This window comes from Euprymna scolopes, chromosome 33 (assembly GCF_053919585.1).
Source record: "Euprymna scolopes isolate OS-2025 chromosome 33, ASM5391958v1, whole genome shotgun sequence".
Taxonomy (NCBI): Eukaryota; Metazoa; Mollusca; class Cephalopoda; order Sepiida; family Sepiolidae; genus Euprymna; species Euprymna scolopes.
Genome location: NC_136514.1, coordinates 80,612,410 through 80,631,301, shown reverse-complemented (window position 1 = coordinate 80,631,301; position 18,892 = coordinate 80,612,410). Strand labels below are relative to the sequence as shown.

Below are 18,892 nucleotides of genomic sequence, written 5' to 3'. Positions count from 1 at the left end.
ATACAAGAATCTTAATCTAAACTCAAAAGGAGTAAATCCCTTATGGTTAAGTGCACAAAAGAACTTGACTATTATGTAACTTTACAACTACTCGCAAGAGATGATGATCCATTTCAGTGGTGGAAGAAGACACAGGAGACTTTACCACTGCTGAGTAAACTGCTTCAAGAATATTTAAGCGCACCACTTTTATCCTGGAGAGCGAGAGGCTCTTAGGTACAGGTGGTAATTTGAATGAACTCATGAGTAACAGGCTGTGTCACGAGAATGGAGAAAGTTTAATGTTTCTACATTACAAGTTAAAAGTATTCAACTTTAAATACTGCGGAGACTATGAGAGCAGAGGAGATAGGCAGCAAGAATAAAAGAGGAAGAAGAGCAGCAGCAGGTGCAGAACTTCAGCGTATACTTATTCACTTAAAAAATTACAATTTGTACTTTGTAGTTGGTTTGTAATTTCTTTTTTTATCTAATTGTTTAATTATATTCATTTAAGAATTAGAAATTGTACTTTGTATTTTGTAATTTTATTTAATAAAAGGCAAAAAGCCATAATAGTGGCCACAAAGCTATCTGATGAGTCACTTGGCAGTGATGAAATTGTTTAAATTTAATAGGAAAGAGAAAAGTAATTGGCCGATTACCTGCCGATTAATCTGTACACCCCCCTCTAGTACACACAAACTTAGTACATAATGAAAATGCATGTGGAAAATATATATGGCAATGCTGAAACTAGATACATAAAATACATCTATTTATAAAATTCAATGCGGAGGACTGCTTGAAAAGAATAATATTAAATACAAAAAGTAACATCGTTTTAATGCTTCAAAAAACCTCATAACCTTTAAATCACACACACACACACATATATATATATATGTATATATATATATGTGTGTGTGATTTAAAGGTTATGAGGGTTTTATGAAGCATGAAAACGATGTTACTTTTTGTATTTAATATTTTATTTTTCTATTTCTCGTATGTTATGTCTCCCCTCTTTGGTTTTCATACATGAAGTAAATTTCACAGTGTCTAAGGATTATTTGATACTGGAGATATTCATAATTGTTTCCAACACTATGCCTGGTCAGCCAGTCTTTGGGAACATGGTGAACTTGTTGGAAAGAGTTGATATGACAGGAGTTGAAGGTTCAGTCTTTACTACATGCAATTTGGCCTTTTAGCTAGTATCTGTTCTAATACTACGCTTCACTTTTTCTGTCCTCGGTCAGTGGAGGAAAAATCCTTCTAGACTGAGGCAATTTTTATTTTCGTTCCTATCCAGTGCCCCTTTTTGGGGAGATGGATTTTCCCTAGATTAAAAACCAACCTTATGTCTAACTCTGCCCTTATGGGGAGGCAAGTAAATAGGAATAATAATAACATAAAAATTAACAGCACTCTCTGCTTGTATCTGACTGGTGTTAAATAAAAGGTTCAATTTGAAATTTCATACAAATTCCCAAGTCTGACTATTAGGGTGCCAAATTCGAAAAGATGTATCTGAACATGGTCAGAGCTTGCAACGAACAGTGTGTGTGCAAGTTAGGGAATATATAAAGAATATATAAAAGGAATACAAAAGAAGATACATAGACTCTACCAATATATATATATATATATATATATATATATATGTATATATATATATATAAGTTTTGTGGTTTAATTTTAAATTCTGAAAAAAAACAACAGAGGCATATATTCGATTTAAGAATTTATTGCTTGACAAAGGAATATATAGAAAGGGTTATTTTAATTTCCTTAATCCATGGATTTTCAACAATGGCTATATCAGAGGAAATTAAATGCAGTTATCACACACTCACATTATTCAAAATGAATTCTAATATTTATAATTATAGTTTAACAGATATCATACAAATGCCCAATACAATATTAGATGCTCAATATTGTAAATAGAGCATTCATAAAGTTAGAGAATATAAAAAAACAAAAAAGCAAAGGAAGCTATTATTAAAAAAAAAAAAAAAAAAAAAAAAAAAAATCGCAATCAATTTACTCACAGTAGAATTTTCACAGCCCGTTGGTCTATCATTGTGGCTAACGAAAAAATGAATTTAGGAAAACTTGTCTCCGGAAAACTCGTCTCGGGAAAACTCGTCCCCTTTCGCTAGGTAGGAAAACTGGTCCCTTATTGAATAAATATCGATTGAAAACACATTTTATGATCGTTCTTGAAGGAGATATTGTTTTTTAAAATGAACTATAGCCCCCCCCCCATAATATTTCTAAAAAAATATTTTTACTTGTTTAATGTTTTTTTTTTTTGTTTTTTTTTTAATAAAATCGATTTTCTAAGTGTCCGTTTTCTACCTAACTGGCTAAGTTCTTAGTGATTTAACTTATTTTAAAGCGTTCATACAAAGTTAATTACAAATTTTTTTTGTTCTTATTTTAACGATGTTTTTTGGAGTCATAAAAACAATAAAAAAAACAAAACCCAAAAATTAAAAAACAGGGAGCGATTTGATTCTTCGTTACGCTTTTGGTTTTGTTTTTTAATTATGATAGTTTTTTGTTGTTATGTTTTTGTTTTCTGTCATACCAAATGCACTCATGCGTTATTTAAAATTATGATTTTATCAATTATCAACAGTTATTGTCGTCCTGTCAAATTTTGCAAAAATTAACTAATAAATTAAAAGCGAAATATTTTTTTGGCACGAGAGATGCCATGTGCTAACAATCTCTCGTTAACTCATTTTTAATTTTTTTAATTTTTACTTCAAAATTCTAAAATCAATCATTAAGAGAGAAAGTAATCACTAAATAAATTTATTAATCAATTTTATTGAAAACTCCGCTATCGTTTATCAAGAATCTTTTTAATTTCATTTTTTTGTTGGTTGCTTTTCGAAGGGAGATATAGGTTTTATCCCCCCCCCTCTCTCTCTAAATTATATTTTAAAAAATATTAAAATTTATTATTTTCTTTTTAAAACCAAATCTCCCTCAGTAATTTCTTTAATTTTCTATTTTTTAACGATTATCAAGACCCCCTAAGATACCGGGCATTATTTCTCGTTCTCCCGTAATACTCGACCGACAAGTTTTTTGTTTGTTTTCTGTTTTTTTTTCTTTACCAAATAAACGATTCCAAATGAATTAAATAAACAACATAGTCGGCGAGGTAGAAAAATCGATTTTACCCTTTTATAAAAAACAGTATATAAGTAAATTCTTTTTATATTAATATAAAAAAAAATATGCGGTCTCGTTTATGAACATAATAAACGCTTTTATTAAAAACACAAAAAAAACATTAAACAAGTAAAAATATTTTTAAAAAAATATTATGGGGGGGGGGGGCTATAGTTTATTTTAAAAAACAATATCTCCTTCAAGAACGATCATAAAATGTGTTTTCAATCGATATTTATTCAATAAGGGACCAGTTTTCCTACCTAGCGAAAGGGGACGAGTTTTCCCGAGACGAGTTTTCCCGAGACGAGTTTTCCCGGCACCGAAAAAATGGCTTTACCGATGATTGATGAATTAAAATAACGATTTCCATTATCGATTATTAGTAATTATCGGGGTATTCTGAGACAAAACTTGACTAAGATCACTCCCAGACTTATACACTGAAGTTCTTCAATTCAAAAATTTAACATTGTTTATTTTCTCTTTATATGTTCAACTGAAAAAGTTATGGCTCCTTACATCAGGAAATGTGTGTGTGTGTGTGTAAATACATACACACTGAGTAGATTGGTTGGTTGTTTTTGTTTTACGGCATATCAACCCTTTTCGGGTTATTTAATGCCAAATCCAAAGATTTTGAAGAAAAACTTTTTTAATAGAATATATTTGTTGTTTTTAAGTCGGTTTCTATTTAACCCATAGTTGGGACCCTAACAGGTACTACCACTCCGGGTCAGAGTGGACCTGGGAGCAATGGTAATTAAAGGGTGGCTCCACACTCCCCAAAGCCTGCAATCTGGGGCCTCACCACTGGATATAGTTTACGGTCATATCCAGGACCCACTGAGTAGAAGAACACCCATCCCAGGATGGATGAAATGAATGCCCCCAACCCCGAACAATTTTACACTATTTTGATGTCCCCTCATATTGTTTAAAACCAAAACGATAAATACTTCAAAAATAATAACTATAATAAATAACAAAATCTTAAATACTTTTATTTTAGAAAAAGTCTAAAATTAAAAGCTTAAGGGATTTTACGAAATTTAAATTCAGAGAATCTTGCTTAATTGGTGTTTCAATACTATGAACCAAATTAATTGGAAAACTGATTTGAATTTTCAAACGGAAGGCTGTGCCTTTCTTATGCTCCCTAAAAACAATTTAAACACTTTAAAAACTGAAATTTGGGGAATATTAATTAGTGTCCAATATCAAATTGTTATAATTTCACGAAAATCAGAGGTATGCGAATATTCATGTATGCTTCCACACCACTTTGCATAAAACTAAATATAACCCACACTACACACTAGCAGCTGCATTTCAAAATTCATAATGATCAGTTCGGACACATGAAAACATGAACCATAATAACTTCTGTATTAAAACTTTAATTCAGACCAAAAATGTGTAACTAAACGGCGGTTGGAAGCCTCAAAAATCATTTTATAATTTCAAACGTGTTAAAATAATAATTTCAAACATTTTTTTTAATCTTACGAAAAAAAAAAAAAAATTTATTTACTGCATGAGCTTTAGAAATAGTTTTAAAGTCCTAAACTATACAATTTTTTAAAAAATCATATTTAAAAGCAAAAAGCAAGAATTATGGTTTATTTGTGTTCCTAAACCAAGCATTAATATTAGAATATAGAATACACCGAATAGAGCAGACATTTTAAAAAGTATAACTGACCACTTCCGGTTTCTAAGTGGATTACCTCCCTTGGAAACCATGAACCATTATTGTGTATGTGTGTGTTCCCGTTTAAATGGTTCTCCCTTCTTTCCCCACACCACCAGCGTGCAATGAACAACGCGATTCTTTGGAAAAGCAGTAGCTCTCTTTCAATTGGTAAGTATCTTCGGAGGGGTGGGGGTGGCATGATGTCATCATTATCATATGAGAAAGAGAGGGAGGACGGCGTGGAGACGTTTTACAAGTACTTATAAATAAATAAATAAATAAATAAATAAAAATCATTTTAAGGCCTTACTAAATCTGGGGGTGGGGGATATAAATATAAATGTTTGGTATAACACCAAATTTCAATTGGGCCAAGATTATTGTAGTATCTGTTCATATCCAGAGTTCTTGAAGAGCTGGATTTTCCTCACATTAAAACCGACTTTGTGTCTAACTACTCTTGTGGGGAGGAAAATAAATAGGAACACCAAATTTCACTGCGAAAATAAAACTTCCAGAAGTGAGTAGCAAACCAAACCATATCATTCTATTCTACCCCACCCAGTAACTCGTCTCTCATCTCCTGTGTGTGCGTATACACACGAACGCGCACGCGCGTGCACACACACACACACACACACATTGCCTGATGATCGTAAAATATATTTAAATTTTATTTTAATTCATGTAGATTGCGGATTTATTATTATAGAGCCAATTCTTTATTGATTATTATATTGTACCCAATATATAGAAATGATAAAAAATAAACAAATGACTTGAGTATTATCAGCTATAACCGAAACCAAAACATAGCTATCCAGTATTATTCGTTACCATCTGAGCAAAGTCCATATGCGAATCAATACTTGAAAAATTAATGTAGTTGAGCATATAAACGTATATTTGTGTATGCATAGAAAATACATGTTTACTTGATTCACGCCAACCAAATTCCAATTTTTTTTTTCAATTTTGACTCCTTAAGATATTTTTATGAGCTAAAAACCAAATCAAATTTGCTCTACACGTCTAAATCCCCTATATATCAAGTTTGTAGACCAACAATTTAAAGAATTTAGTAGAGACCATTCCACACACAAATTCACAGACAAGGTCAATATATATATATATATATATATATATATATATATATATATATATTACATACATGCACATATATTTATATACGTGTGTGAGCTAGAACTTTTTCCTCCTAAATGCTACACAATTATACCTAATGTAGAAAATATGCATAAATAGAACTGAGTGTAATATTGAAATAAAACCAATCATCTATAAAATTAAATAATTAATGAAAGTTCGTTTCTCAAAGGAATATGCAAATTAGTCACTTGCATATCCATGACAGAATATTCATTTTAATAATTTGGAAATAGAAAAAGTGGGCTTTTAATATCAATGTCACTACAATAAGAAATTAAACTTTGTGTGTGTGTAAAACTCACTATGTCTCTCTGTCTGTCTTCATATTTTCAAACTCTATCTCTTCCGAAACTAAAAGTCGCAGAGTGACGCTAGGGCCCTCAAATGATTGGATTTTTTTTATGGACTGTTCTTTTATGGATCTTTAGCCGGTTAAAATAGTTTTTAAGGGGTAAAAATTGACAAAAAATTGTTATACATTTTGTACATTCATCTTAGCTTATTTTTAATCAGTTCATGTGTCACGTTGGTATAGTGGTAACGTCACCAGCTTTGAATGCTAGTTTTGCTTTCAGTTTCGATTTTAACTTATGGCACCCAAATACTTTTTTTTTTTTTTACCCTTGAAATTACGACTCTATAATAATCTGAACAAATTGGAATGTCATATTTAATCGTATTTTACGACCGGGCAAAGCCCCAGATCACCCACCCACCCTAGTATATATATATATATATATATATATATATATACACACACACACTAGTGGGGAGAGAGGCTTCTGAAGAACATGTGATAATAGTATTTATAGAAAAGACTGAGACTAGCAACATCATGTCTGTGAAAGAGGTTGCAGAGAAGAAGAAAGGGTGGGCACCAATCAAATTACAGATATGATTTATGCACTTTATCAAGATCCCTCAATTGGGACAGATATTAACCAGCCCAAATATGACAACACTCCATACATGGTCTGATTTAAAGACAAAAAAAAAAATCTGAGTTTTGGTTAATCTTGTTTAGTCACAAAAAGATGACGTCATCTATTAACATAAATGATCTGTGACTCGAAGGCTCAAAAATCGATCATGTAGACAGCAGGTACGTGTGTGTGTGTGTGTGTGTGTTATTGTTTTTGTTGAGGATGGGATATTCACTCATCATCTCAGACATTCAGAGATCTTTTAAAGATTCTAACCATCCCTTTGAGTACAATTATTTGTATCTCTCTTGCACTTGGTTCACGAGGTATATTCGCCAGATAGTTTTTGAAATTCTTTTTCTATGAGACCAGTTGCTCCTTTAATTACTGGAATGATGGAAATCTTCCTCAGATTCCAGTTTCTTTTCAGGCAGTAGATAAAATGTTGGTATTATGTTATCTTTACCCTCCCATCACTGTTTAACCTAGCATCATTAGGGATACTAACTTCTACTAAGGTTGCTTCTTTCTCTGTCTTGTCTCGTATTATAATGTCGGGATGTCAGGTTTAACAGCTCTATTTTCTCAGTACATAACTGTAGCAATTGCAGAATCATATTTTATTTATATATTATTTCGTGTGTATTCTCTAATCCAAAAATTAATGGAGGACATCATGAAAAAAATGACTTTTTTATAAAATTTTTTCAAATGTCTCATTTAATATTAATTTTGGTTAATTACCTACGTAAGGATGCAACTAGAAATTTGTTGTTTGGATGGCACGCTCAAGAATGCACCACATCTCTTGGTTCTCTTGGTTTGAATGTCTGAGATAGCGAGTGAATGTTAATGAAGTTGAGGAGTATGCAGTGATGACAAAGAGAATGTTGAGGAATTGAATTTAGCAAAACAACCAACAGGAGAGCTCGATATATTTATTAACATGAATGACCCTTGACGCAAAGGTTCAAAAATCGATCATATAGACATTAGATACTATATATCAATGCCTCCGTTCAGTCTCGAATGACATGATAGCCTTTGTAGGGGCAGCTGCATATGTAATTGTGAGGCAAGGGTTGCGCAATCTCCAACCACCCTCTCCCTGAATCGGCATTGCTTGAGTCCAGTGGCACAGAGAAGTTCAGGACGACTGGAAACAATGCTGAGATAAGCAGAGAGTACATACAGTACTTGGAAGTCCCAAATAGTCACCCATCTGGTACTAGCTAGGCTTATTGTTGCTTAATTTTGGGGACCTGACGGGAACCAGTGTGTCAAACATGATTATGCTGTATATTATACATATATATTATACATATATATTATACATATATATTATACATATATATTGTACATATATATTGTACATATATATTATACATATATATTATACATATATATTATACATATATATTATACATATATATATTATACATATATATATTGGTTATATTTTTTTGGAATAAAGGATTCCAGCAGAGTGCTCTATTATAAGGAAAAATCCGAAAACAAGAGCGTATTATTTATGTTTTATTTACAGAAAGTTTAGATGAGATAAAGTTCTCTTGGTTGGAATGTCTGATATAGAGAGTGAATGTTAATCAAGTTAAGGAGTATGCAGTTATGATGAGAGGATGTTGAGAAATTGAATTTAGCAAAACAACCAACAGAAGAGTTTGATACATTCCTAAAAACACTTCCAGAAGGTTTTACCGAATCATCTATAATGGACGTCATTAAAAAAAAAAAAATGTCAAGATTAGAAGATCCAAGTTTAAAATTCCTTAGCTTAATCATATAAAGTAGATAATCGACACAATGCACGCCAACGGTCAAGCCCCTTTTCTCTTTTAGTGGCGGCTTTTTCGACTAATTGCATTCCATTCACTGACTGCATTGATTACTAGCAACTTGAAAAGAGCCAAGCCCTAACAGTCGGATTAGACGAACTTTTAAATTTGCAAAAAATGAAAAAGAACAGATTCGGTCTTTAGAATCCGTTTAACGTGTGTGTGTGTGTGTGTATTCAACGCTGAAAGTACAATTTCAAATATGACAGGCCGACCAACAAACCGGACTGCCTATAGATGGCCATTGAACACACACACACACACACACACACACAAATGCGTGTGTGTTTGTATGTCCATCTAAAAAGAAAAAAGACCACCATGAATATGGTAGTGACTGAAAGAACGGAGATCTGGATGCATATCTCAAAACTAGAAAAAAAATCCCGATTCTTGGAGGTACAAATGTCATTTTATTTGGAGGGGGGGGGTCAGGTAAAAATCTTGCCTTCAATACTCTTTCTTAATTACAATCCACATATGCATGAATGCTGTTCATTCCTACCTTCATTTTAAAAACAAATTTGCGACGTTAGCCTAATTGATAGTGTGCTCGCTTACGGCATTTGCTTCTGCAGTTCACACCCAGTATGGGTCATTTTTTTTTTTTTTTTGTAACAACACAATAAGTAATCAGCAATCATTTTTAAAACGTAAAACCATTTATTTTATTTTTTTGTTTTAAATCTTGTGTAGTTTTCAGAGCTCTGAAAATAACTTTATTTTCTTTAAAAACAAATTTATTTATATTTGAATTTTATTTCATTCGTTATGTTTAAAATTAAATTAATTTCAGTTTTTTTTTTTTTTTTTTTTTTTAACTTTTTTTCTCTATCCTCTATCTTTGAAGGAAACATAAAAAAATTCTGAAGTTTACGGACAATGCTTAGATAACCACCCACAAAGTATCACGGCTATTGCAACAGACTGTAAAGAGAAATCTTTCTAGACCAAGACAGCATTTAAGAAAATCGCTTTGCACGGGATAGAAAGTGGTATATAGTCATCAAAAAGCGCTCAATATCCTGAGAATAGCTTCTCTTTGTAGCCTGTCATTTTTTGTTCAACTCCCTCCTCTGATAATCTTATTTGGGAGAGGGGTAAAATTGCTGAAGAATCTGGTGGGGAGGTGGTCAGGTACTTCTATTTTAGGGCGATTACAGGTTTGTGTTTTTATTGTTTGTTTTTTTTTTAAAGTAAGATTTTCAAATTAAATCAAATTTTTACCACATCTTTTGTTTTTGAAATTGTTACATTAAAGTACAGTTAACAAATCTCCCCTCTCCATATACTTGGGTGGGGGTAGAACTGTTGCAGAATTTACAAGAAAATTTTATCAACGTTGCCCACGATAGAATTGACATATAGTAAATGAAAAAGTGCTCAATATCCTTAGTATAGCAAGTGTGTCCAAACGAAACTTCATTTCTTCTATTTTTTATTTGTGGACCTGGGCAACATCGGGTATCCCTGCTAGTATATATATGTCAGGATTTAACCAATTAAAAAACAGTCACTTGTTATGAGAACCAATATAAAAATCACATTCCAACAAAGGTGATGAGAAGGCTAAGTGCCTTAATAAATGTTTGTCATCATGAATGACAACCAAATATTTGGTGTGTAACAAAAAAAAAAAAATAAATAAAAACGCTATAGCATCCAGCTACTGACTTAACTTCCAAAGAGGGCAACACTAGGTGTTCCTATTTACAATGCCTCCCCACAGGACAGAGTTAGACACCAGGGTGGTTTTTTTAACGTGGAGAAAAAGTGTTGCCCAGTCATAAAATATGCTTAAAAATAATATTTTAATTTATGCAGATCCTGTATTTATTACTATAAAGCCAATTCTCTACTGATTATTATATTGTAGTGATTTCAAAAGTTAAAAAAAAAAAAAAAAAAAAAAAAGACTTGAATGCCATCAGCATATAAATATATACAGGGTGACCCCCCCCCCCCAAAAAAAAACGGGGCCCCCAACTCTAATTAGGCCCCGTTTCTTAGTGTTTTGTCCGAATGAAATGAAACTTTGGTCATAACTAGTTTATTATATTCAAAACATCACATCAAAACACTAGGGTCTTTGGCCTTTTTTTCTCCGTTGACTGTGAAATGCTCAGAAAAAACAATTGAATGTCCTGTTTTTTTTTTTTTTTGGGGGGGGGGGTCACCCTGTATGTGTGTGTGTATATATATATATATATATATATATATATATATATGTGTGACCTTCTCTATGTGTATGTGTGCAGAACAGTTTCTATTAAACTACTCTGTCAATTTTTGTTCTACAAACTCTGAACAGGATTCAGATCTGTGGAAAAAAAGTTTGTTTTTAGCTGGGAAAAATAGCTGCTAAGTAGTCAACATTGGAACCTGGCAGGCATAAGCTGATTTAATGTGCATCCTCTACGTTTGCATAAATATACATTCACACATTTAACCACATTAATTTTTAAAGTTTTTGTATCCATGTAGGGAATATCACTGGAACTTTAAATGTTTTGGTTTTAATTCTAGCTGATGGCATTTAAGTCTTCTCACCAGTTTTGTCAAATAGCAAACAGGATCCTCAACAGAAGCGTGCGTTCTATCCCAACCATTATCAATGGACCTGAGGTCCTCTCATCAGCATCAGACAAGGCCAAATTATTTGGACAAGCAACATTTGCTACCGTGAACCCAATTCCTTGTTTATGTGAACCACATACGATTGGAATTCAACAAAGTCATAAAGAAAGAAGTTTACCACTTTGGCAAAAGTTAATTCTCTATTTCTTGTTAGTCACTTGTGACAAACGAAACCAGATTCATTTACATTTAAGAAAATAGAAAAAACAAGAAATGGTGTTGGTTGTACGTATCGTTGCACTTACCTTCAGGTGACTCCTCCTGCATATAAGATCCAGTCAAATAACGGTGTACCAAAGCAGACTTGCCACTTTGCACACTGCCAAGAATACCCTGAAAATAAAGATGACGACAAATGAGCATACAAAAAAGATTTTTATTTGTACAAAATTTTGAAATTGGCTTCTATTAAATCAAAAGAGTTAAACAACAGATATTAAATTAAAAGAATTAAACAGATATTACTTTAGAGAGAATAATCAGCATGATCCACAACCCTATCCACAAAGAGGAACTAGATATACTAATCGCATATATAAGTAATGTTCCAAAAGTAATGCTTTCTATTTTTTTTTTTTTTTTCCACCTGAATAGATCAGAGGGGATTGCAAATCGCATTGTTATGATAACTGAATTTATACCTTCATCACCTGAATTAAGATATTGCAGATATTGATGGTGTGAGACACTAAGAAAGTAAACTGTCATTGACTGGAGTCGGGAGCAGATAAGGGTCATTTAAATATTCCATGCAGAAAAAACTTTAACTGATCAACATTCACTTGTGCCTGTTGAATATTGACGAAACTGATGCAGTTAATGTCAGCACAGTTAGGAGATGGGTTCGTCGATTTCAGGGTGGCAACAAAGATGTGAGTGACAGGGTGTGCTTCAGACTTTTACGACAGAGGCATCAAAATAGGCAAAAGTGTATCGAGAATGGTGGTGACTCAAAGAAAAAACCGCAACACAAATGCAACTGTTTTACAAATACTTTTATTGGGACGTGCTCCCCCACCTCGGTGTACATGCTCCCAACTGGCTGACCAAGCAGCAAAATCTAACTCTTTCCCTGTTGAGGCTTTTAGATGCCAGGAAGCCCTCTAATTAGTAGGGCAGATTGCTGAAACAATCTTTCACTTGGTGCTTGTATCACTAAGTGAAAGATTCTTATGTAATATTGAGATAACCTGCCCCACTAAACATTTTTTGCTCTCAGACTGCTAGGTTTTGGAATTCCTTCCCCGTTTCCGGCTTTCCTGACTGTACTGATATGCAAAAATTAAAAAAAAAAAAATTTTTTTTTTACATGGGGGATCACCACTTATCAAGGCCCGGAAGCCACTCGGGATAAGGGTTATTGTGTTTACCATAATCAATGGGAAATATCGTAGTAAGATAGAGCTTTGTCATTTATGGCTTTTGATGTGTTGCCATAGATGGTCGTATCATCAGCATAGATGTCAACGAATGATTTAAGTATGTGTTTTGGGAGATCATTGATGTAGATCAGGAAGAGAGTTGGACCCAGGATGGACCCCTGGGGGACTCCAGCATTACTACTGTGGGCCTCTGATTGCTGCCCATCAACCACTACTCTTATGAGCCTATCAGAGAGAAATGATTTATTTATTGAGAAAACATTTCCAGTTATACCGTAGCTGGAAATCTTGTGAAGTAGGCCCTTATGCCATACCTTATCGAAGGCCTTTGATATGTCAAGAGCAATTGCCCTAGAAACGAAGCCTTTGTCGAGAGATTCACTAATCCTATGGGATATAACTGTTAGTACATCAGCTGTAGATCCAGCAGAACGGAAAGCATATTGCATGTCACTAAGGAGGTTATTTCTGCTGAGGTGGTTGACTACTTCTTTATTTAATATGGATTCCAGTAACTTACTCATGACACACAAGAGACTTATTGGTCTGTACTGAAAGGGAGATGACTTATCACCCGAGTTCTTAAATACTGGGCATACTGACGAGGTGTGGAATTTTTTGGATGGTATCAATCGGTCTATGCCTACAATTAACCATTCGGTCAGGTTTTATATTATAGAGAACACATCCTTTTTAAACATGGTATACAGAGGTAGATCAGATATGAATGTACGGAAGCTATCCCAGTCAGCCATAGAGTATCGATATACAGTACAGTGGAGAGGTACATCTAAAGACTTATTGTATTTCATTTTTATATTAACTAAGTGGTCGGAGGATCCCAGGGGAGATAGAATGGAACATGAACATAGCTCAGGGGAAGTTGTGAGAAAAAGGTCTAGAAGGCTTGCATACTGACTGGTCGTATCGGGCACACGGGTGGGTTCATGAACAATCTGAGTGAGGTCATAGGTAATGGCAAAATCATGACAGAACCTCCCCTCATCATCTGTCTTATTTGAGTGGGTCAGCCATTCCACATTATGGACATTGAAGTCACCGCAAATATGAATGCTAGCCGAAGGATGAGCAGACAGGATGAGGTCAATTTTCTCAGATATACTCTTAAAGACAGTAATCCCGCTGTTGTGGGGGCAATAGAGGGCAAATGTAAATGCGGTGGTGTAAGTAAGTGCAACCCAGAAGCACATATAAGGTAAATTAGGGTCTTCTCTGGAGATATCTCTACCACACAGAAAGCCATCTTTAATGTAGGCGCATATTCCATGTCCATGGCGATCTTGGGGGTCAGATTTAGATGTTAAGTTAAATCTAATGCAAAAAGATTTCTCACTATTCAACTCCTCACAATCCCCTGTTAAGGACCCAAATAGTAGCCCCCTTATGACCAAGTGGCAATACACTTTGTTTGGAGTAAAAATAAATAAATAAAAACAGCATTTATGCAATGGAAAACTGTCCCGTCAAAAGTGCAAATACATTCTAGCATATATATGTAATATAGCACATAAAATACAAGTGCAAAAACTTTTACATAGGTAGTACAATCAGACCACTTCACATCTCCATTAAGAAGCTTAACAAACAAGCACCTTTTTTTAAAAAAAAAGACTTATTTATATAATGTAATAATATGTAGTAAAAAAAAAAAAAAAAAGAAAAGTTTGCATTTTTTCTGAGAAACTCTTATGTGCCAAAAATTAGAACTTTTGATGTTTCCTCATGGTGTTTAAAATCAGAATACAAAGATACTAAATCCATGTTAGATAATTTTTATTTTAGAAAATGTCTAAAATTAAAAGCGTAAAGCTTAAGGAATCTCGAGAAATTTAAATTCAGGGAATCTTAATTGGTGTCTCAATAATATGAATCAAATTAATTGGAAAACTGGGTTGAATTTTCAAACGGAAGGCTGTGCCCTTCTTATGCGTCCTAAAAACAATTTAAATACTTCAAGAAACTGAAATTTGGGGAATATTAATTCATGTCCAATATCTAATTGTTATAATTTCACGAAAATCAGGTAAGTTTTCATGAATGTCTTCCATGCTTTTTTGCATAAAACTAAATACAACCCACACTACCCACTTGTTGCACCTAGCAGCTGCGTTCCAAAATTCATAATGATTAGTTCGAACATGTGAAAACAATGTATTTTTCCAACATGAACCATAATAACTTGACTTCTGCATTTAAGATTTAGGTCAGACCAAGACTAATAAGAGTTGAAAGGTTTAAAAATCATTTAAAAAAATTTTAACGTATCTAAAAAAAAATTTTGTTTTTCGATGTTAAAAACATTCTTTTAATTTTGTAACCATTGCTGAAACCAATAATATTGATTTTAAATAAAAACAAAAGTCTACAGATCCACCTCCGCTTTACAAGTATATTTTTACATTTGCAAAAAAATACATATTACATGGGTTTGTATGGTAATCCAAATATTAACAAAAAACATCTCTATAGCTACATATTTAAAAGTTTATATATCTTTAGCTGCAAATAACTGAAGACCTCCTCAGGCGATAATAATCTTTCACTTTAAAAGTTCATATTTGTAATCAAATACAAATATAAATGTTTAAAATGAAAGGCTTTTATCGCCTGAGGAGGTCTTCAGGTATAAATAACTAATGACTGAAATATCACTAGTGTTGCGGTATAAAAATGTTTAAATAAGTGTATACATATACATACACACCCATATATAGAATATATACACTTACTGAAGAAAATTATACACACACACACACACACACCTACTTTTGGCTCACCCTATATATACACACATTATAAACCTTCACTATATTTCTCCTGAAATAACAGATCCTCTCATCAGGCACCATTTTTAGTTATTTTCTTCATTCTTGAAAAAAGTCCACGAAACAATTGGGCGAACCGTTAAATAATTAGGTCTTCATTTTCCATTTTTAATTAATATCCTCAGATTTATTTCATCTTTTTATAATCGAAATAAATGTACATAATGATATTCAGCATCATTTTAAATGCCGCCATGTTGTCCGTCGTCACTACAATGCATCTGAAGCCATTTGCAACATGAAAATTAGACAAAAGTAATTAACAAACTAATTATGTATCTCAATTAAGTTCCCTCCAACCCCATCTCTCTAAAAAACATTTGGGAGTTTACCCCCCCCCTCCTTTTTTTTTTTTGTTTTAGATTCTGGGACATATCGGATATCTATTTTGGATTGTCCTTGGCCTATGGCTGAAAACGTTCACTGTTCCGCAAATTTTTGAAAATTGGAATGAAAACTATGGTGAATGAGAATCTAAGTGGTTGACATTTCATTTAAAAGATCATTTACAAGAAGTGAAAAAGAAAAAAAAAACAAAAGAATTTGTCTTTTTTTCTTTTGAGGGGGGTGGGGTAATTACAACAAACATTATATCACTTTTGTCCTTCCTTAGTTGAATGCCAATGCATTTTCCAAGCTCAAGTCACAGAATTGTTTTGTTTCAGACAAACTTGGGAGTCGCAATTTGTGAAGGAGTTAGAGTTGGATTCCTTAAAATTGATTTTGAAACTGAATTTAAAAGAAAAAACATTTTCTTTGATGATATTTCATCTATCCGAAGTCAGAAATTGAAATCAGAAATTGGCAATTTTTTTTTTTCAGGGGTTGGAAGTCAGTCTTTTTTTTTTTTTTTTTTGAGTCCGAGTCAGTTATTCTTCCAGCTGATTCCTCACCTGTATAGGCAGGATCAGAAGTAGTAAATTTTTGTAGAAGTCAAGTCAAAGTATTTTTAACCAGTTCTCAATACTAAGGAGGTGAGTCAACATCAGAACTTGCATCACAAGTTGGTAGTTTTTGTTGGAGTGAATTTTTTTTTTTTTTTTTCAGCGACTCATCATTTCCAAGGTGGAGAGTCAGTTGTAAATAAAGAGTTGGGCATAAAAATTCGGATTTTTGGAAACTGACTAGTGTCAAAATTTGTTTAGCAGTCAGCAAAATTAAATAAACTCCATCTCATGTTTCCAAACTTTTGAGATGAGGATCAAATTATTCAGACTATTATTTTCATCTGGAGTTTTATTTTCACAACGTTTCATTGATGTAACTTTATCCTTTATATTACGGGTCATTACAGAAGGAGTCATGGTATAATGTATAAAGTACTTGATAAATTCAGTTGTAAGTGAAGCTTTTCTTGGGTTGAAGGTTCAATCTTACATTCAGGTGATACTAAGAATATAATTGTGAATTACTTAAAACTTCTACTTGGTCATGGCTGACCGAACGAAAGCAGGCTAACCCTGTGAATCAAATAAAAGGTTCTGTTTGAAATTCCGTGCTGATTTCCAATTTTGACAGAAATATTCTCAAGTTCGACAAGACACACCTGAAGAAGGTTGGAGGTTACATTGGTCGAAATAGTGTGAAAATAACATTCAAAATGAGAACAGTAGTCCGAATAATCCAAATATGAAAACATTTTAGAGATTTTCTCAAGTGAAATGTCTACTTTCCTCATGAGGATCATCCGATGCCAATTGAATCAGTTTTGGTATATGTTGGTCCATGTTGTTAAAAACAAAAATTTCATATTTAATCAAATCAACAGTTTTTATTTTGATAATATTATAAAGGAAGTGGAAGGAACAAACTCTCCTACAATAATAGTCCTCTTTCTGTTATCAATGATACTGTGAAGAAATCTAATTGCAATCAATAACTTTTTACAAGTTGCATCCATCATATAAGACAAATATTAGTGTTGTTAAAAACTTGATTTTCAATTAATTTCATTAAATTTTATGTTTATTTCAATGAATAATTTTGATTACTAATATAGAGGGAGTTTGAGGAGCTAACTCTACCACATGATTTGGGTGGAAGTATGAGGACTGCTTACTGTGCGAGTAAAAACTGCTCCACCTTCCTTTATGCATGATAATGAAAAAAATATATATATTGATGAGGATTAAATATGAAAGACTGAAAATAAGTTTTGTTTTTACAACATTGATAAAAAAAACTGCATGGGAATTTTGCATTCAAACTTTGGGAAATCACCATATCTTTTAGAAGCTAAATATTAAAATATTGATTAGCCATCAGTTTTAAGCGAGTTTTCTGAAGGCCAGGGACACCTTGTTAACTTGATATTCCCTATTAACTTTCTCCTTGGAAGGCAGTCTTCATACAACTGGTATTATGGGTTTGTTCATGATATTCTACACTATTCAAATACTCGAGAGGCTTTTGGCCTTGGTAAATAGCAACTCGATTTTTGAGGGGGGATGTATCTATATATTAATACAATTTTGTGTCACATTTACATCTTTTTTTCTTCCAAGTGACTGTCATTTAATTGTTATGAGCTTCCATTTCTTGTAATAAATAATTTTACCAAAAATTCTTCATAAGTTTTGGTTTCAGTTTCGATTCAAGCTGATGCACCAAAGTCATATGGATATATTTTTTATTTTTGAAATCGCAACTTTATAACATAAGAATTAATAGAAAATTGACTATAATAATAGGTACAAAATCTGCATAAATTAAAATATCATATTTAACTGTATTTTACAACCGGACTATGCCGGACGTCTCTGCAAGTGTGTGTGTGTGTGTATATTTACATAAAAAAGTGAAAGTATCTGCGTGTGTCTGTGTATCGGTACATTTCTCTACGCAATAACTGTCAATTTTTAGTCTACAGACTCGAAATTTGATATACAGGTTACTGAGATTTGGGGAAATCGATGTGATCAGTTTTTGGCCAGAAATTTGGCGATTAAGGTGTCAAAGTTCAACGATTTGACGCTTGAGAACTCTACCAAACTCCTGACAATTTTGGGTGTACGCACTTGAAATTTTAGATATAGGTTCCTTGGACATGGATCTAACTTAATAACTTGATTTGAGCCCAAAACAATAAATTTTAAGGGGTCAGAATAGGGGTCAAAGTTTTTAAAAAATTGACCTCTGCGGTCTCTTCCAAATTACTCAGACAATTTCTGGTCTAAATATTTGAAATTTTACATAAAGGGTATTCAGAGAT

At 33.0% G+C, this 18,892-nt stretch overlaps 1 protein-coding gene across 50 annotated transcripts in view; it reads right to left on the bottom strand.

The window, feature by feature from the left end:
- The window catches only part of LOC145258325 (centaurin-gamma-1A-like), a 511,784-nt gene that overhangs the window by 336,591 nt on the left and 156,301 nt on the right, over positions 1–18,892 (bottom strand). For all 50 annotated transcript variants that reach the window (XM_080116465.1, XM_080116462.1, XM_080116457.1 and 47 more), the window contains exon 3: positions 11,699–11,786. In XM_080116465.1, the coding sequence (XP_079972591.1) occupies positions 11,699–11,786 (88 nt within the window). The remainder of the gene's footprint in view (positions 1–11,698; positions 11,787–18,892) is intronic.